We start from the raw sequence: 21,617 nt of genomic DNA on the forward strand, positions 1-21,617 counted from the left end.
TTTTCTTGTATAGTTGGACATCTGTCTTAACATCGTCACCTTCAGTTAGTGTAATCTAAAGTGGGCACTTGGCTCACCTAGGCTCTGGGACGACACAAGGCTCTGGGGAAGTGCCTTGCCTATTGCTAGGTGAGGCTCCTTCACTTAGGGGCCACCTAGGCAAGTGGCTTTGCTAAGGCGTCAAGCACCACAAATGCTTGGCTAGGTTGTAATGAATCAAAATCAACTGAAAAATTGAAGGAAAGTGAAGGGTCGTCTGTGGAAGGAACGTGAAGGGTCTCTCAGTGTAATAGGAAGAGTAAAATGAAAAAAACAAAGAAAAGAAGACACACCTGATTCCTTGTGTTGTATGCTGTTGATGTTGTTGTTTAGTCACTGTTGCACTATTTCTTAGTTAGTTTTTATTGTTGCTCGACAGCCATTGCTTTGTTCTATGATATATATTTTTTGTTCTAGACTTTTAGTCAATACTCTGTTAATATTTGCAACAAAAGAGTTATATATGTTTGCTATAGTTGTAAGCCTGTAATAGTTTAACTTATAACTTCATAAATAATATTATTTGTATGTTAGTATTATATATAACTTGATATAAATTATGTAACTTATATTTTTTGTGTGAATATTTATATTATATTGTATGTTTGTTTACTTTCCTACAAGTATTTAATGTTGCTTATTTTTTATATGAATATTGAACATTTGTTATATAACTTATATTTGTGTGTTAATGTTATATATTATATTGTCTTGTTATCTTTTTCATATTAATCTATTTATTATTATTATTATTATTATTATTATTATTTTAAATTTAGTGCCTTGGCTTGATCCGACCAACGCTTTTTTATCGTCTAGCACCTCAGGCAATATAAGCTTCATAGAGCCTTAATGGCGCCTCTTGCCCCTGACTACCTTGTCTTCATTGCACTCATATTTTGTTTATGTTGATGCTTTACTACCCAACATTTTGTGCTATGCACAAAGCTGGTCTTACAATTGCCTTCCAAAATTTTGCTTTTATCTTTAATGGTATCTTACTATTGCAAAAAATGTTGGATGTGCTTTTCCATTTTAATCATACAATGTTCATTCTTTGTGTAACATGCTAATTAACCAATTTTTTGGATGATTGATTCAAGGTATCTGTCATGAACCTAGGGTTGGAATGACAATCGAAAGGAGCTGATGAATAGAATCAAGAACAAAATATTTGAGAGGAAGAAATGGATAGAAATGGGAAAGAATGTAGAGAAAATTGAGGGAGGGAAGTAGAGAGAAAATGAGAGGGAGATTGTAGAGAAATTGTAGAAAGAGAATCAGATTTCATTCATTTAATTCAAGCATAATCATCTCCTCTTACAATGGCCTTTTTATAGGCATAGGTAGCCCTTTAACTAATTTCTAACAGCACCCATGTGCTCCTAACAAACAACCAAATATCTTCTAACAAAGTAATATAAGCCTATTACAATACTACTCCTTTATTATATCTCTATCACAATATTACCCTTTTAATCCTCTTAGGGACATGACAATTTCCCCCCCTTGAAATGTTTATTGTTCTCAAGAAACTTATTACCACCTAAGCGTTGCTTCTTTATCCAATGCCCATCTTCACCCAGTGGTTTCTTCTTCGCTTTTCCTTCTTATCTTGTTTTTCACTTTTCTTTCTCCTCAGCAACAACAGCATTATGGCTTGCTGCCACACCAATGGAAACATGAATGAGCAAAACATCAAAGGTCTCGGTCCCTTCAACAAAGAAGTCCTTCCCGTTTTTCCTCTCATCTTGTTTCGCTTTATCCTTCTACGTCCTCCATTGCTCCATATGCGCTGTCAATCCTACAACCCCATCCTCCAACTCTTCGGGCTGCAATGTTAACTTTGCTTTGTCTTGCGTGCCCGTGCCAATGACATACATGTGGGATGTTCCAAGCAAGGTGCCCGGTGCAATTCTTTGTTCCTTCTCTTTAGACTCCTTATTTTACTGTTTCAGGAGATCAATGGCATTAGGAGTCTTAGCACTAGTGGTAGTGCTTGAGAGACTGTCCATTGATTGAGTGTTATCCTCCACTTTCTCCTCCCCAATCTATTCTTCCATGTACTCCTCAGCCTTCTCCATAGTCAAGATCAAGGGAGTAGTATGTTTAGACCCTTTCATATCTTCAGTAGGGGCCTCCTCCAGTGGAAATACTTTTACTTGCGGGTAACTAGAGTACACCAAGGATTTACCTTCAGTAAGGCTGTCCTTCTTCGACTGCTTCACTTTAAGGAATTCCTCTTTGTTAAAACTTCCATGATAGTCATCAAAGTATTTCGCTGGAAAGTTGTAATGATACTTCTTAATAAGTATCATCGCAAATTCTTGCAGCTTCTAGCGGAACATTCGACCGAATTCCTTGCACTCTTCATGTATCACACTCCTTGTTTCCTTGTCAACTTGGCTGATCTCCTTCTCAAAATCCTTTCCCCATGTTTGATGTTGCTGGTCAACTAAAAATGCAGCCTTCTTTGTCGGCCATTGAGGCTCTATTCCTACTAACAATGAAGCATTCTGCTTCATGTATGCACTGCCTCCTATAGCTTCATGAGTAGGACATTCCACTGAAAATGCAGCACTGTTTCGCTGCAATTGAGGCTGCTCTCTTGCATGAAAATTACCCACTGAAAATGCAGCATCATTTGGCTGCAATTGAAACCCCATTTGTTTCATGTGTACCCTACTTCCCATGGTCGACATCTCACGGACATGACACTTGGAAGACCAAGGGATAGGGGTTCTATACATACCGCTTTTCACTGATTCGCTGCTATTAGTAATTGAACTTCTAATCACTGAAATTGTTTGCCCCTGCCTTCAACTTGGATCTGTCGGAATTGCCGGAGCTCACTGGAATCTGCTTCGCACTTCCAAGTTCAGCCTTAGCTATCAGCCCAAGCTCAATCAATTCACCGGAGTTGCCGAAAACACCATCAGACCAACCAGGCCAAGTCGCTTTCAAGCCTTCTCAACTTGGATTTTAACTATGGAAACTGATTTCCCTGTCTTCAACTCAAATCAAAATCGCAGCCAAAGAACAGCTACTGCCCAATCACCGTCCAGGGCTCACAGCACAATTTGCAATTGTTTTTTTGATTCCAAAATCTCCAGGATTCACTACTAGTTCAATCGCTACGTCCACTGCTGAGTCCAAATCATCACACCCACTGTATTGAGACACTCCAGATTCGATTCCGAGATTCAACCAAAAATCTCCTGGTTGTTTCTCGGTCTCGAACGCCAAACGCACCAGAATATTGGAATTGTGCCAGATCTCTAGGAATCGCCTTTGAAGTGAGTCTTGTCCTCGCCTTAAGCAACCCGACTCGCCTTCGACACTGCTACTTGAATTCGCCAAACGATGCGTAACTGCAGGCCACGAGCTTACGGGAACGCATTTGACGGATTCCCTCACCAATCGCGAGCGTTATTTGTTTGTGATGCTTCAAGTATGCTCGCCTATCGACCCACTCCAATCGCAAACGCTCATCTGTACTGATTGATGATGGGCTCTTCCGATCCAAATGAGTAGCACACCGCTGAGCCCCAATCAGATTCGCCTTCAGATCGGAATCACAACTGCAGCGACTCGGAAAATATAGCAGTGAATCAACCTGCTGCTCTGGAATTCAATAGTTTAACCTTCCGCTTTTCTTCCACAATCGAGGTCGCCTTTCATTGATCGAACAACACTTTCGAATTTTTCAAGTCGAGAGCCACTCCTCTTTCGGACTAACTGGAATTGAATTCCTTGAATTTAGTTTGCTCCACCTAACGTTCATACCCACTGTCATTGAACGACTCAATTGTTCGATTAATTCCACCGCTGCTTCTGGTTTTCGAAGTCGTCTTCAAAGTCCGATAACCAATCTTGCTTGCATTGGACAGTAGCGGTCCATTCCGTCGGAAATTAATCAACAAGAAAAACTGCCGAGGAACGATGCTCTAATACCATTTGTCATGAACCTAGGGTTTAGCCTAGGGTTGGAATGACAATCGAAAGGAGTTGATGAATAGAATCAAGAACATAATATTTGAGAGGAAGAAATGGACAGAAATGGGAAAGAATGTGGAGGAAAATGAGGGAGGGAAGTAGAGAGAAAATGAGAGGGAGATTGTAGAGAAATTGTAGAGAGAGAATCAAATTTCATTCATTTAATTCAAGCATAATCATCTCCTCTTACAATAGCTTTTTTATAGGCATAGGTAGCCCTTAACTAATTTCTAACAGCACCCATGTGCTCCTAACAAACAACCAAATATCTTCTAACAAACTAATATAAGCCTATTACAATACTACCCCTTTATTATATCTCTATCACGATATTACCCTTTTAATCCTCTTAGGTTCATGACAGTAACTTAAGTTAATGTTTTCTTGCTATGCCTTGGTATCATGCATAGTTATTTTTTTTTTTATTGTACTTACATTCAATATATTTTTAAATTAAAACCTCTTGATTTGAAAGTGTTCCTCCATATCTCAAGGTTAATATTTACGCCTTATTTTGTTTCATCTGCCAATATGATGCCATCTACATATACCAAACACCAAGGCGCACCTTTGCCTAGATATGTTTAATGAGTTCATCTATTACCAGGAAAATAGGTAAGGGCTTAAAGTAGATCCTTGATGTAATTCAGTTTTAACTGAAAAGGCCTCAGTATTTCCTCCCCATCTTTAATAACTTATATATATGCAATCTAGACTCCTTTTTTCTTTAGAACCCTCCATAAGACTTCATCTTTTTTCTAAATCTATAAACACCACATGTAAACCCTTTTGTTTTTGTCTATATTTTTCCATTAGGTGTCTTGACAATAACAAGTATATAGCTTCCGTTGTTAACCAAAAGCAGGAAACTAAATTGGTTTTGTCACCTTGGGTTCTCTTCTTAATCTTTGCTCAATTACTCTCTTCAAAAGTTTCATAATGTGGCTCATTAGCTTGATTCCTTTATCATTTCCACATTTTTTAACATCTCCTTTATTCTTGTGAATGCGTACAAAAGTGCTCTTTCTCCACTTGTTCGACATGCTTTTTGATATGAGGATCGCCTTAAATTATTTTGTTAGTCAAAAAAGCCCTCTTCTCTCGTGCATTGCCATGCTTCTATTATTATATTATCTGATCCAATTGCTTTTAAGATCTTTCATCCTTTTCAATGCATGCTCCCCTTTTGGGCATATACATATATAGAAAGTGTAATTCCCATCTTCTTTAGAGTAGTAAGATGCCCCAACATAACACTTGTTCTCTGCCTTAGTTGAATAACTTAAAAAATTACTATTTCCATTCTCCCTGATCACTTGCTCTTTACTAGAATTTTTTGGTTTTTGTCTTTATGCATTTCACTTGGCTCAAATCCCTTGTTTTCTTTCTATTGCTTTAGCTTGTTTGCATATATCTATTTCTCCTTCTTTTCTATCAACTCATTGGTATAGATTTTCATAAAATTTTGACTTTGCTTCACTGTTTTAAAGCTTTTTTCCCCCCCTCCCTTTTTTGCCAAACTATACCATTTTTTCTTTATTGATGGCATTTATGTAAAATCTCATGGCAAGCTCTCTCAGTTTGAATTTTCTCTTGTACATCTTCATTCCACCACCATGACTCTTTTTGATTTTGAACTTTTCCCTTTGATTCTCCTAGATCTATAAATAAGAGTAATTTGCCTAAATTCTTAATATCACAAGAACCGCCAAGCGTAGGAATGAATGTGAAATATAGCATTCAAACTCTTTCCAAAGCAACTCAATTTATATATTAAGGAATGTGAAATATAGCTTTCAAACTCTTTTCAAAGCAACTCAATTTATATATTAAAATCTCTGTAACATTATTTCTAATTTGTTCTCAACAATCCTGGAAAAAGCCACAGAAAAACCATTCAGTCTTAGTGGCTTTATTTTGTCGAGCTCACATGGGCCTTTTAAGACCTCTTCCTCATTAAAACTTGAAAGGTCTTTAATCCACTCTATTTGATAACAGGTAAAGATTTAAACTCAAACCTAAAAGATTGAGTATTAGAACCTCTTCATTCGTGAAAAAGATTTAATCCACTCTTTTAATCCCTCTGTTATTGTCAACATTTTAGCTGCACTGATCACACTCCTCTATAGCTAGCTTATTGTCTGAGACAGCCTTTCATGATATAAACACATGATTTTAAAATTTGGTTGGCTGACTTTGCCATTCTTTTACCTGGTTGTGTATCTTTATTCTTTCCCTTCTCTGATGCATGCCTATTTTTTTTGCTATTTTTCCACTTCACTACATATAACTTGTTTTTCCCTTTGATTGTTTTAGGAAGGAAAAATTAAGGCTGAAATTCAGCAGCTTAATGCGGGTATGCAAGAGCAGGATGCCTATATCGAGCGACGTAAAACTGAAATGACGAACTTAGAATCCCTTATATCTCAGTATCGTGGTGGCTTCAATCAGTACAAGTCACAAAGGGACATGCTGCAGGAAGAGAGGAAGTATTGCTACTTTTTCATTGGTTTTTTCTGAAAATTAATGTAGCTTGTAATCAATTAGAACATTCATTGTTCTGAAATGATTTATTTGTTTAGGTCCTTGTGGGGTAAAGAAAGTGAACTTTCTGGCGAGATTGATCAGCTAAAGACAGAAGTTGTAAAGGCGGAGAAGAGCCTAGATCATGCTACTCCGGGTGTGAGTGACTTCTTCTTGTATTATATTTGCATGCCCAACACATCATTGTCTCAGATCCCTAGTTAAACCATGATAGTATCCTTGCCTAGATTGGATGCCTTTCATTATGCTTTCAGGTGCTGCATGCATGACTAGTTGATTAATTCATTACAATGATAATTTTGATTAATTTGAGCTCGATTGAAGGGATTTGGTTTGAGATGGCAGTCTTTGGATGTTATACCAACTAAAGTGCTGAAGTAATTTGATTTGCGTGATGTCTGGAAAAAGAGGAAAAAAGATGAGGAAGTTCAATTGAAATGTAGTTGAAGTGATAAGGAGGAATGCTAGTGTCTTTTCTTTTCTTCTTTTTCTTTTCCTCTAGATGAGAATATGACGTGAGCTGTAAGGACTAGGGAATATTAGCTAATGAATTTGACTTTCAAATTTTGGGGAGAAATTCTTCTTGGGTTTAGTTGAGCATAATATGGCTATATTTAAAATAATTGATATTAATGAAACATACTGTCTTTTGCACTAGTGGCCAGGGTTATAGCGATCTCCCCACTTGTAACATAGCCCCTGGTGTCTCCTCTATTCTATAGTGGTGCTCTTGATTGTAATAGCATTGGGGTTCACCTTATGTAGGCCTGGGGCCATCCTTGCCACGGTTACCTGAGAGTTTTCTCCTATAGGTTGGCTAGAAGTAGGTCTAGGTCTTGGTAAGACCTTGTTCTTCTTAAAGATGGCTTCCAAGGTTAACTCCTATAATCTTGCTTTCTCTGTCGCTCGTCTCACCGTAACAGGCATCATCATCTTGACCATGAACCTCAGTTCATCCTTGAGGCCGTTGATAAAGCTATACACAAAATATTGTTTTGTGAGGATGGTTGGGAGCTCCATATTAGGGTTCCTAGCTCCTCAAACTTCTCTCAATAGTCGGTCACCAATCCCTCCTGCTTCAGCTTGTTAAATTCTTCAATCAGATCTGCCATATTCTTTTCTCCAAAACATTTACATAGTTCCTTAGCAAAATCAATCCACCCAGTTTCAGTTCCCTTAGATCTGGTCCTCCTTTGGTACCAAGAATCAGTCGTATCATTCAAATAGGCTGTTGCTAAGGTAATCCTTTGATTTTCAGCTACATTGTAAAATTGAAAAAATCACTTACATCGGCGGATCCGCCACCTTGACTTTGATCTATCAAACAAAGGTATCTCCAACCTTGCAATTGGTGTGTGATGGGTTAATTCCCTTACTTTAACTCCTGGCTCCATGTCTGACATCTCCTTTGTCTCTGTCACTCCTTGTGGCCTAGGGAGGATGCCCTAACCGGCCCTGTTCGGATCGGATACTGCTCAGTGAGGAAAGTCCGGAGGTAATCGGAACTGAGGGAGGGATGGCAACATATTGAACATGCTGTTAATCCTTTGGCCATATTGCTCCATCATCTCCTGGTGTCTCACCAATTCTCGCTGCACACTTTCCTATGTGGTCGTCAGATCCTTACGCACGCTCTCTCTGATCGTAGCCACATCCTCCCCACTGTGGGTGACCACCCATGAATTTGAGTGATTCCAAGCTCTAGAGCCTTCATCCTTGATTCCAATTGCTTCAACCTTATTCCTTCTGTCATAGTTTCGTCCTATGCATTGACTATGCCTTAGCACCATGGCTCACTTCACCTTCCAATCGGTGGAGATCCATGATCTAGACCACTTATTGCAATTCACGGTGATCTGATCAACACCTTTAGTCTGCACCAGACACAATTTGTTTGTCAGGGATTGCAGGCTTTGATACCAAAGTGTGAAGCCCTAGAGATAAGGCTTGAGCAATTATTGATTATAGAGAAACCGAGAAAGAGAATAGAGTGGAGGGAGAAATGAGAGGGAAAGAGAATTAGTGAGGGAAAGTATTTCTGTTATTACTCAACATTATTCCCATCCTCATACATTGTAGCCTTTTATAGGCTCTTCCCTTTAGCTTAAAAGCATAACCGAAAGGGTACAACTCGTGTAGCAGCAACTAACTAGTACAAGTGGCTTATGCACTATTGCCCAAAAGTCAAATTTACCCCTGGGGTTGTGACACATACAATTCAAAGGGCTTAATGAAAAGCAGAAGAAGTTGTCAAGGGACTTGCTGAAGATGGCATCCCTGGCTCTTGGGCCTGATAGGTAGGTCCTTTGTGTCTTTGAGTACCCAAAAAAAGAAAACACACACATACACAATCACAAGACTTAATCCTAATGGGTGCAGTTGGCTACCTAAATTCTCTATCCACAGCCATATTGCGAAGTCATTATATGCTTTGTTATGTTTAAGGGTTTTCCACTAAGTTTTCAATTATTAGCTTTACATTGCTAGGTGCATGCAATATTTCTTTTCCATTAGTGTGAATAGATCCTTTGGAGTTGCCAGGACAATTGTGGCTTTTCATGCATTTATGCGGGAAGCTGTAATGCTCTGCCAATTTCATGGAAGTTCTTTAGGACAATACAAGGACTTTATCCTCTGTCCCTTGATACAATTTTTTGTGGTTGAAAAATAAAATGAACCCATCTAATGATCCTGATTGAGTTAAATTTATTTCCCTGTGATTTGTTCAATTCAAATTCCAAATTTATTTTCGTCACTCCAGTTAAATCATGTTAGGATTGGAGAGAAAACATGTAATTTCAAAGTTGGTTGACAATGAGTTTGATGTCATCTTTGAATCTTCCAAGGCAGGTGAGATAGCACAAATGGTCTCCCCTTACAAAATGGGTGTTTTAGAAAGTTTCAGAGGTCTGTCATTTCTTCTAGTGTTGTCTTCTTCTAAAGAGGTTACTTAGTGGAAGAGAGGCTAGAGTTATTGACCTGAAGGATATTAATGAACGTTTCATTGAGTTTCATAGCATTTTTATGTGCCTGATTTATCATTAATATTATTCCTCTTTCTTTTGTGTGGGTGTGGAGGAGGGTATTGAACAATTCACATTTGCAGAAAGGTCTTATGGTTGGTCTACTATGGGTGGCTTTATTTGTTCTACCCCAGACCAATGGTTTGAAACTTAGAGCACTGTTAGGACTGACCTTGCCCTAGCCAGGCTTCAGATTAAAATTTTTGTCTACCCAGCTTAAACATGATCAAAGGGTCCATCAATTAATTATTTATTTTTTCTTTTGCATTGGGTGCACCAAGTCACTATGTAATATGTTCTGCTTTCCTTTGCATTTAAAGAAGTTGGGATAACAGGGTCTGGAATATTTTCTCTTTTGGTAGTTAAGAGTTGAGTCATAAAACTATACTGATCCCAGAGTTTTGCATCTCTTTTATCTGGTTAACTGATCATGATTTCTTTCAATACCTGCTAGTATGGATGACAAATAGGATTAATGCTAATAGTGGTGTTAAATATAATGTTTTTGTTTTATTCTGGGTTAGTTCAATGGTGGATCTTTATGTTCAATTTGCAGGATATTAGGAGAGGATTGAATTCAGTGAAGAGGATATGCAGAGAGTATAATATTCCTGGGGTTTTTGGTCCAATTATTGAGTTGCTTGATTGTGAGGAGAAACTTTTCACTGCAGTTGAAGTTACTGCTGGAAACAGGTCAGACGAAGTCTTATTGGTCTTTTATCTAAAACCAGCATGACATTATAGAGAGCCAAATTTTCTTGCTTGCTGTTAGAGTTTGCTCTCCTTTCTAGTTATGAAGTAGCGTGTAATCATAGTTGTTTACTTTTACAGCTTGTTTCATGTGGTGGTAGAAACGGATGAGATATCTACCCAGATAATTAGACACCTTAATGCATTGAAAGGCGGACGAGTAACATTTATACCACTGAACAGAGTGAAGGCCCCAAATGTTAAATATCCTGATAGTAAAGATGTGACACCTCTTCTAAATAAAGTACACCACGCTACTGTTTATAAGCCAGCATTTGCCCAGGTGAGTTGTGTTGGATTTTGTTACTGTTGAATAAACTGCTGTGTTTATACTGTTTACCTAGGTTCAGATTCAAGGGTTGAAGTTAATTAATTGGTCTTAGTTATAGATGAAGACCTGCATCAGCAAGTGTTTGAAGTGTAATGTTGACATTTCAACTTGTGGTTGCATGAAAATGTAGATGGCTTTTACCATTCTTCTTAGGTATTAGAAGGCTGGAAAAGAATTAGCATGTAATAGTGAAGTTGCTTGACTATTTTGCAGCCACAAATAGTCACTTTATCCCTCACTCTCTGTTTTATTTTTCCTTTTCACCTTTCATTCTCTTGTGCTGGACGATGAGAGGGGTGAAAAAGAATCCCATGTAGACTCTTCAGGAATTATCTGCAGAGGAAATTGTATAACACACTTGGAACACTATTTATTCTATTACTTAGGGGCCATTTTAAATCCATTTTGTTTTTAGCTTTCTGTTTTCATTTTCAAAAATTCTGGAAATAGAAACAGAAAATGGTGTTTAGTTGATTGTTTCATTTCAATAGAAAGTCAATTTTTTTAAACAAAAAAGAACACACCAAAAAATTTTAAGTTGTTTTTGATTTCTTTTCTGCTAAGCTTCTCCACAATTGGATTTTTTCTCCTACCTTTCATACTCTTTTCTCCTCACACTACAGCGAGTCTGCTGTGCTCATTTTCCTTTGGCAGCTCAACCTCCTTTCTTTGTTTGTTTATCCCTTTCTTTTTTTTCCTCTCTTCAGCTACACCAAATCTTGGTCATGAACCTTGATTTGGTTCTTCGCAAATCCATATTTAGTCCAGGTTTGTTGAACCCAAATTGTCACACCCTCCCTCATAGGTAGTTTGATTGACCCTGGACCTCAAGCCAAAACTTAAGGAACGCAGCCTATCATTCATTTAACTCCTCAATCATTAAAAAAAGAAGCCAACATGATGTATATGAACTTCAAAGTCTCATCATTACATAAATTTTAAATAAAGGAAACAAGATGGTCCTAGAGAGTCCATCGACAATCCCCCGATCTGATTCCATTTGTAGGCATCTTGTTGATCACCTTAAAAATGTTAGGTGAAGCGAGGGCTACAGTATCCAAAAATATTGCATTTCATGTGTGTACAATGAAAACATGTTTCCAAAATATTTCCAATGCAACAATTTAAATCATGTCACATGGTGTAGCAATAACAGTGTGGCAATTAACCATTTCAGTGTATAAAACACGATTGACAGTTTGACACAAGCAACCATTAATCAGATCAGTGAGTAAATCGATCACAGGCACCGTAATCAGTTCAAATGTGTTTCTGTATAGCCTGTTATTCTGCAATGTATAATGGGCCTACAGGATGTACCTACGTCCTATCCCACAGGTATCCAGTGGAATCATCATGTCCAACCTTTTATCACAGTGATCCCATCCCATCACCTAATTACATGCTACAATTGATCATGCCAGTGGAATCATCATATTCAATTTTTGTTCTTGATTTGTTTGCACTATTGATCATGCCACATATTTCAAATAACAATTGAGAGCATTTAATATCATGTCAAAAAGTTTCACGATCTTGTATGAGAATGACATTTCAAAACAAACATACCACAGGACAACCACTCAGCTGGTCCTCTCCTTAACCTTAATCATTGTTATAGGTCCATGTCAATTACCATTCTAGTTATTGGAAATGCTAACCTAGACACATATTAAGGGCCTTTCTGTCATTCCCAAAAGTTTAAGGGGCTTTTCTATCATTTTTGAAACTTCATGGCTGCTTCATAATTTTTGAAACTTTGGGGGCATTTCTGTGATTTTTAGAAGCTTTTGAGGACCTTTTTTGTTATTTTCAGAAACGTGAGGGTTTAGAAAGAAAATACTAGAAACCTATATGCTCCAAGTGAAATACATAATTTTCCCTTAAATTGGGTTGACCAGTTAGTTGATTGGGTCAAATTTGACCCTAAATTTTATCAGGTCTTCATTTGGATAGTTGGGTTTTAACATTGCATCAATGGGTTAAACTAATAGCCTCTTGTGTAAATGGTTCGGTTAGACCAACAAATTTAGGGATTAGTCTCTTCACTGTTACTTATCACTTGCCCAACAGAAGACCAAATAGTGGTTACATGATGGTCATTGACTATTGCACTGACTGGGAAAACCTCTTATGGTTTTTGGCTAACTGCAAAAATTTGAAACAAATAGAAGAACTAATGATTCTTACCTCTGTTTGTGTCACCGAAAGCCTTGGTGAGCTCCTCCTCCTCTTTCGATGTTCTCCTGACTATTACAGCTGCCAGAACTCCCCTTCTCAGATCTTTCTACCTTTCATTCTTCACCCACTCTCTGACCTTGTTTGCTGTGATTATTGAAAGCCTATCTGTGCTAGTTATCCTCACCTAAAAACTGCCATGTTTAATGGCACTGGTTCATTCCAGATTTTAATTTTGTCTACTAAAGGCAGCCTTTTGGGATCCCATACGGGTGTTACACAAGTGTTGATCTAGGTTGGGTGAACCCAGATGTTGGCTTGGGTTAAGGGAACCCTGTTACCAAATCTAAATTCATTGGAAGTAGAGAAGAAGAGTTATCTATGATAATTTTAAGATATTTTTTAAGTATATTTATTTCCTATTATGAATGTAAGCTATTTTTATGCATGTGTTAAATATGTAATTACTATTTGGTAAATTACACCCAGCATTACTGAGGTTCCACTAAATTATGGTGTGAATCCCTCACATTTTGGAAATTACACTCGCCTCCTGCCAGTCAAAAAATTGTTAAGAAGTCTGTATAATTTTATAAATCTTCAGAAGACCTATTGGAATGTAAATCTACCTTAGGGGGCAATCTGATATAACTTTTGAATGGTAGGGGTAGTTGGTGTAATTTCAAAAAGCGAGTCCTCCCTGTATTTGAACCTAACTCAAGGTGCCAAGTATAATTTACCCATTATTATTATTTTATGAGTCATATCTTACACTAATTTTTGTTTTTTTGAAAAATACCATGTTGGCTTGCTTGTGTTGTGTTGTGTGCATGTCCCATGTCTGCGATCGTGCTTCTTTAGTTGAACTCAAACTTGCAACTTCTTCCCTTCAATTGACTATTCATTCTTTGTTCCTTCCCTTTTTGTTCTTCTTCTTTTATTTTTTTAAGTAATTCATCATCTTTTAGGTTAGTACTAAGGCTGATCCATATTGAATATCATAGTGAACTTAAGTCATCTTTCCAATGCCACAAACAAAAATAAGCTAATCCATTTCATATTAAAGAGTTATACCAACAATAATAAGAGTTGTCAAGTCCCACTTTTCCTTTCTCTTGAATTTTTTTTTTTCCAAAAGTAAATCCAATTACACTTTGATGCTTCTACCAAAATCGAGCATAAACCAACTTTAAAGCATAGATTGATCATTGCAGCTGCAGCTTCAGTGTTTCTTTCACTATTTTGGAAATCAAATGGACTGGCTGATTGGAGATGATTAACTGGCAATCAGCTACTGACCCAGCTTGGATGGTGGAGAAAATTGGTCAATGAATTGGTGAATCAATTGGTTCAACAAAAAATTGGGTGAACTAGCTCAATCAAGCAAAAAGAGGATGACAAGGAAGAGGTAGAGTGTAAAAGATGAACCCTAGGGCATAGAGAATTAGAGATCGAGGCTAGAGAGAGAAAAATGTAAGTGATGAAGTTTTATTCTCAATCAAAAATCAGACACCTGAATACATTACATAAGCTGTATATATATACAGCTTTATAACCGAAAGAAAGAGCTACTGCCTCAAATACAAACTAACGCAACAGTAACATAAAACAGAATGAAACAGAAGAAAAACATAATAAAATGCTATCTAAACGTCTCATTCTCTTCAGCACTCCCCTTCAAACCAAGCTCCTTTAGCGGCTCTTTAAGATAAAAATTTCTGTGAAATACTGTCATTGCTGTACACCTTTGTTCACCAGTACTAACAGGGGACCAAGCAAGCCTTGAGTTTGCTGCATAACATCTGAAATTTGTCTGTAGGTAAACTCTTGGTTAGAATATCAGCTACCTGTTCAGATGTAGGGACATAGCGAATTTCTACTTCACCATTTTCAACCTTTTCCCTAACAAAATGCACATCAACACCAACATGTTTCGTTCTTGAGTGAAAAACAGGATTCTCAGCCATGCTTTTGGATGCTAAATTCTCACACCAGAGAACTGGAGTGGTAACATTCGGATAACCCAACTCCACAAACAAAGATTTAAGCCATAGAAGTTCCATCACACCCAAAGCAACAGATCTATACTCAGCTTCCCCTACAGATCGGGCAACGATTGATTGCTTTTTAGAGCCCCAAACAATAAGGTTTTGACCAAGATACACACAAAACCTACTAGTACTCCTTCTAGTGACTTTACACCCAGCATGATCAGCATCGGTAAAAACGGTTAGACCCAAATTTCCAATTGTGGATGAGAAAAACAAACCAAGACCAGCTGCCCCCTTTATATATCGAAGCAATCTCTTGCAAGCCAACCAGTGTTGACTCTTAGGTTTGGAGGAAAACTGACTCAACTTATTAACAGCAAAGGCAATATCAGGTCTTGTATATGTCAAGTATTGTAGTGAGCCTATAATAGTTTGATAGAGAGTTGGATTAAGAAGGTCTTCTCCTTCATCCGTTAATGAAAGTCCAGCATTCATAGGAGTGTCACATGGCTTACAGTCCTCCATACCAACCTTCTTTAATAAATCCACAACATATTTAGTTTGAGTAAGATAAAGACCACCTGTATTCCTGTAGGCTTCAAACCCTAAGAAATAGTTGACAGCTCCTAGAGTTTTCAAGGCAAATTGACAGTCAAGATCATGAATACAAGCCTGAAGAGTAGTAGAACTAGAGCCAGTAAGAAGTATATTGTCTACATATACAAGCACAAACAACACATAATCAGCTGTTCGCTTTATGAACAGAGAAGCATCTGGAACTGGTCGAACAAAACCCCAGCTAATTAAGGCTTCTTTCAGCTTGTTATACCAAGCTCGAGGAGCTTGTTTCAATCCATATAAAGACTTTATGAAACGGCAAACATGAGTGGGTTTTGAAACATTCACAAACCCTGCCGATTGTGCCATATGCACTGTCTCAGCTAAATCATCATTCAAAAATGCATTGTTCACATCCACTTGTTGAATTTTCCAGCCAAAAGGCACAGCTAGAGAAAACAAAACCCGAATTGTGGGTGCCTTAATCACTGGACTAAATGTTTCAACATAGTCGATATGTGGATTTTGTAGAAAACCTTTGGCAACTAGCCTAGCTTTATACTTTAAAACAGACCCATCAGGTTTAAACTTTACTCGGAAAATCCATTTGCTTCCAACCAGATTCATATCAGCAGTGTAGGGAACCAACTCCTAAGTGTGATTCTTTTGTAATGCATTGTATTCATCTTCCATGGTTTTAACCCATCGTGAGTCTAAAAGAGCCTCACTAACAGATGTTCGCTCAAGTGAGCTCACTAAAGCATGAGGAGAGTTGTGAACAAGTTGTCTGGACTTAAACCGAGTAAGCATAGGGTTAACTGATGGGGCTGGAGGAGCTTTAGCTTTGGAAATCTTTGAGATAGGTGGAGCAGAAGGTGCAGGAGGTGCAGGAGGTGCAGAAGACAAAGAAGGTGGTGTGGTGGCAGAAGGCAAATTGTCTGATGTATTCAGAACTAGACGCGGAGAAGGAGCAACTACGGGGCACTGATCAGAAGAAGAAACAATAGGATGAAGAAACTCTGTAGTAGGACTTCGAAACTTGAAATTTGTAGACAATTTAGCAGTCTCAGGAGACGAAGAAAAGATAGTCAAATAAGGAAAGTCTTATTCATTAAACTGAACATGCCGAGTAGTGTAGATGCGACTAGATGTAGACATTTGTAACCAGCTTGAATGGAACTATATCCAATAAAGATACACTTGGTTGAGTGAAACTCAAATTTATGTTTGTTATAAGGTCGGAGCAAGGGAAAACATGCACAACCAAAGGGCTTGAGCAGATGGTAGTTAGGAGGTTTTTGATATAACAATTCAAAAGGAACCTGAGATTGAATAGAGGTGGAAGGTAGAAGATTGATCACATGAACGACAGTAAGAAAAGCTTTTACCCAAAACTTTAGAGGCATTTTAGCGTGAGCTAATAAGGTCAATCCCATTTCAGCTATATGCCTATGCTTTCTTTCAGCAATCCCATTTTGTTGATGAGTGTGAGGGCATGTAAACCTAGGATGAATACCATTGTTATGAAGATAGGGTAGACAGGCACGATATCCCCCCCCCCCCCCAATTATCTGTTTGCAAGACTTGAAGTTTGGTTTGAAATTGATTTTCTGCCAGTTTATGAAAGGTACTAAACACTGACAAGACATCTTATTTGAGTTTTAAAGGATATAACCAGGTGTATCTAGTATAAGCATCAACAAAAATGATGTAATATTGAAAACCTTCCATAGACAACATAGGTGCTTGTCCCCAGAGATCAGAATACACAAGCTATAAGGGACGAACAACAGTAATCTCATGAGAAGCAAAAGGAAGTTGATGCAATTTATCTATTTTGCAAGAATCACAAAAAGACAAACTGGAAGATGAACAAGAAATTCCAATTTTATTCAATACTTTTTGTAGTACATTCAAAGAAGGATGACCCAATCTATTGTGCCAATCTTGGCACAACTACTAGTGTTTTGAGCTACACAAACATCTTTTGACAGTCTATTAACAAATGAATACTGTCCTTTACATGTTCTGATAGTATTGCACGAATTAGATGAAGTAACAGCTGAAGGAACTGAAAATGGCTCTAGGGGGTGGGCTAGAGTGCTGGTTGCGGCGAAACAAGATGCTGGAACTAGTTGATATAGTCCATCCTTAAGATGTCCCCATAGAAGAACTGTCTCGGATCCGTTGTCCTTAATAAAACAAACATTAGAATGAAATTCAACTACCACATTATGATCTCTAGTGAGTTGAGAAACACTGAGAAGATTTTTATGTATACTAGGAACATGAAGAACAGTAGGGATACAAAGAAATGAATTTGAAGTAGTATTTAACATGCCTGAACCAACATGAGTAATTGGCAACTGCTTACCATTGCCTATAGTGACTTTGTCTCCACCATGATAAGGTGAGTGAAGTGACAAATTATTTAGGCTCGAAGTAATATAATTTGTGGCTCCTGAGTCTACAAACTAGGCTGGATCAGAAAGACAGGATTGAGGAGAAACAAACTGAGAGGATTGTGAAGGAATAAACTGATCTGGAGATCTATGAAATTGTGAGCCTGTCACTGATCCATTCTCATTAGTGTAGGCTCCATTAGAATCACTAAAGGTTGCCATGTAAGCACCTGAATCAAATTGATTTCCAGTATTAAAGTTTCCAGTAGGTCTACCACCAGTAAAATTTCTAGTAGTTTGATTGTTCACTCTAGTAAAATTGTGGTCAAACCAGTAATAGCACTTATCCACATAATGCCTTGGTTTGCCACATAACTGACGATAGAATTTTCTATTTGAAGACCTGCTTCGACCTCTACCTCCTCCAAATCCTGAACTTTCTCCTCGTTGCGTATATCTGCCTTGACTATAACCAAAATTTCCATTACTTTGATGTGAAGCCACATTAACATTCATATTAGATGACATCGACTCAAATTGTAGAGACAGTTGAGGCACATTCTTAGCAGCCAATCTTTGTTCATGCATAAGCAACAAATATTGAACCTTCTCCAGATCTATATCGTCCATCTGATATGTTATTAAGCTCACCACAGTATCATAATCTTGATCTAGACCGTTTAGAATAGCAAGAAGCAATTCATTATCACTTAAAGGCTCTCCTATAGCGGCTAGAGAATGACTTATAGTCTTAATTTTCAAGACATAGTCATTAATTGACAAACTCTCATTTTTAACATACCTTCAGTTGCTGTTTTAACTGAAAGGACTTGGCAATAGTTTGTCTAGCATATAATTTTTCAAGATAGAGCCATACCTCGGTAGATGATTCACATTAAATCACCTGCGCCAGCACTTCTTCAGTAATTGTAGAGAAGAGCCATCCTAGAAGCAACTGATCAGATCGAAACCAGCTCACATATTCTGGATTCACCTCAGAACTCACTGTTGAATTATCACTCGTGGAGTCAGTTATGTATTTTGGAGGAGGAGAAGATTAGTTCAAGAACGACACGAGGTCGAAGGCTCGGACTGTGGCTAAGATCTGAGCCTTCTCAAAAATATAGTTCTTCGAATCGAGTTTCAGAGGAATGAAACTGAAGGCTTTAGATACCACTGTGAAATCAAATTGAGACATAGACGAAACATTTGATGTAGATCGAATAGGAGTAGAGGTAGAGAAGGAATGATTCTTGTGAATAGACGCCATTAGCAGGCTATTGGCTCTCATACCATGTAAAAGATAAACCCTAGGGCATAGAGAATTAGAGATCGAGGCTAGAGAGAGAAAAACGTAAGTGATGAAGTTTTATTCTCAATCAAATATTAGACACCTGAATACATTACATAAGCCGTATATATATACAGCTTTATAACCAAAAGAAAAAGCTACCGCCTCAAATACAAACTAATGCAACAGTGACATAAAATAAAACATAATGAAACAGAAGCAAAACATAATAAAATGCTAACTGAACGTCACATTCTCTTCAACATAGAGAAGGATGACGTAGCTAACTAGATTAGGATCAGAGAAGAAAAAAAGAAGTAAAAGGAAAGTAAGAGTGGCAGCAAACTTGGACCAAACCTACATCTGGGTTTGTCGAACCTAGAGTTGACTAAAGGAGGAAAAAAGGAACGAACTGGCCTATAGTGAGAAACTGAAATCTAGGTTCAGGAAACCCATATCTGGTTAATGGAGAAGAAGAATAACAAAAAAGAATAATAAGAAAAGATAAAGCATAAACAGGTCTTGGGTCATGTGCAACATGAAAAAACTTTGATCTTTCTCGAAAGGGTTAATGATTGAGGAAGGAGACAATTTTGCAGAAAAGCTTTTATTGTTCACGAACTAGCTTTGACTCAAATTTCTAATTGAGAATAAGTGAATTTATGTGATGTGACATGAGAACTGAGAAAATGTGGGTTGGGTGGGGTGGGGGGGGACTGACTGAAAGTGGAACGATTCTTGAGCAAGCAAGAGTGGTTTGGCTTCTTGAGAATTGCAATTGGATATATACACATTTTTAATTGATATTGTTAATTTGTTTAAATCTGTAATATATATTTAAGTCTATTACATTGTGTGTTTTTATTTTTTAGATCTAAGTTGTAATTAATTTTTATATTTAATTGATTGTTTTGAAATCTAGTTGGACCCTTTCTGTCCATTAGCACTTGTTCTTTTCTCCTTTCCTGTTTGATATCATAGTCCAGTTTTTAAAACATTGGTCTTTTTTCATGGGATATGACAACATCACTAACAACCCTATTATTTGGCTTGTGGGTTAACTATTTGAGTTATCTAGAGTGTCTCTACTTTGATCATTTTTAATTTTTTATATTATCTGTTGGAGTAATGTTGCAATGTTTTGCACCCCCCCCCCCCCCCCCCCCCCGCAAAAAAAAAAAAAAAAAAATGTTTAGGATATGGGCTAGTATATTTTTAATATAATATTTAAAATTTTTATTTTAATAAAGGATGAAGATAAGTATAACAGTCATTACCTCAATAGAATCATGGAAATGTATGGGAGAAGAGGGCATCTTTTAGTTAACAAACTTATCTAATCTCATCCTTTAATAAAAGAAGGATATTGGATGAGGGAAGAATAGGCATTTTAGTGCCTATTTATAGAAATAAAGGACGTGTAAAGTTGTGAAAATTAGGAAGGATCGAGCTAATGAGCCATTGTTAAACTGTAGGAGAGGGTAATTAAGCAAAGGTTAAGGAGAGAAACTAAAGTCTCTAGAAAACTAGTTGGGTTTATGCCTAGTAGATTAATAATGAAAGCTATGTACTTGCTGAGACGCTTAATGGAAAGGTTCAAAATGAAATAAAAAGATTTATATATGGTGTTATAGGCTTGGAAAAGCCTATGATAAAGACCATAGAAAAGTCTTATGGAGCAGGTTGAAGAAGAAATGTTTGGATTGTCATATACAAGTTATTAAGGACTTGTGTCATCAAGTAGAAAGGTGTGTTAGGACTTTGTGGATGAGATACTACGTCTTCCCCAATTGCAAATGTATTACACCAACAATCTACAATAAGCCCTTAACTCTTTGCTCTTGTGATGGATAAGCTCATAAAGCACATTCTAGAAGAAGTTCCTTGCTGTGTATTATTTGTAGATGATATTGTCTTGATGGATGAGACAAAAAGGTGTGAATAATTGTAACATCCCGCATCGAGCAATAAGAAGGACCGGAATAACTTACCCTGATGGGCTTATGCGAACTTCCCAGGTGTCATCCATCCTTAAGTTTCCCCAGTTGAAGCATGCTTAACTCGGGAGTTCTTTGTTTACATTCAGCCCAAAAGGTGTTCAGATGATATTGTTTCCTTCCTTACTTATTCTTGATATATTACATTCTCTCCCCCTTGAGCACATGACGTTCTCGTCATGCGACCTTACAACTGGTACCAGTTCTTCTCCCCTTTGCAGGCTACCATCCTAGAAGCCTGTCAGGAGTCGCTTCTTGTTCAGGTCCTTGCACCCGGCTCCACTCCCCGCCCTCATCGGACTGCCTTCACCAAGGGTCGGCTTTGATACCACCTGTAACATCCCGCATCGAGCGATAGAAAGGACCGAAACAACTTTCCTTAATGGACTTACGCGAACTTCCCAGGGGTCACCCATCCTTGAGCTTCCCCAGTTCAAGTACGCTTAACCCAAAAGTTCTTTGCCTATATTCAGTCCAAAAGATATCAAACTGATGTTATTTCTTTTCTTACTTATTC

At 37.7% G+C, this 21,617-nt stretch overlaps 1 protein-coding gene across 5 annotated transcripts in view; it reads left to right on the top strand.

Moving 5' to 3' along the window:
* Window positions 1-21,617, top strand: part of LOC127810284 (structural maintenance of chromosomes protein 3) — a 108,236-nt gene that overhangs the window by 45,313 nt on the left and 41,306 nt on the right. For all 5 annotated transcript variants that reach the window (XM_052349671.1, XM_052349685.1, XM_052349677.1 and 2 more), the window contains 4 exons: window positions 6,352-6,524; window positions 6,618-6,717; window positions 10,159-10,295; window positions 10,434-10,635. In XM_052349671.1, coding sequence (XP_052205631.1) covers window positions 6,352-6,524; window positions 6,618-6,717; window positions 10,159-10,295; window positions 10,434-10,635 — 612 coding nt within the window. The remainder of the gene's footprint in view (window positions 1-6,351; window positions 6,525-6,617; window positions 6,718-10,158; window positions 10,296-10,433; window positions 10,636-21,617) is intronic.

Source organism: Diospyros lotus, chromosome 1 (genome assembly GCF_014633365.1).
Source record: "Diospyros lotus cultivar Yz01 chromosome 1, ASM1463336v1, whole genome shotgun sequence".
NCBI classification, from domain to species: Eukaryota; Viridiplantae; Streptophyta; class Magnoliopsida; order Ericales; family Ebenaceae; genus Diospyros; species Diospyros lotus.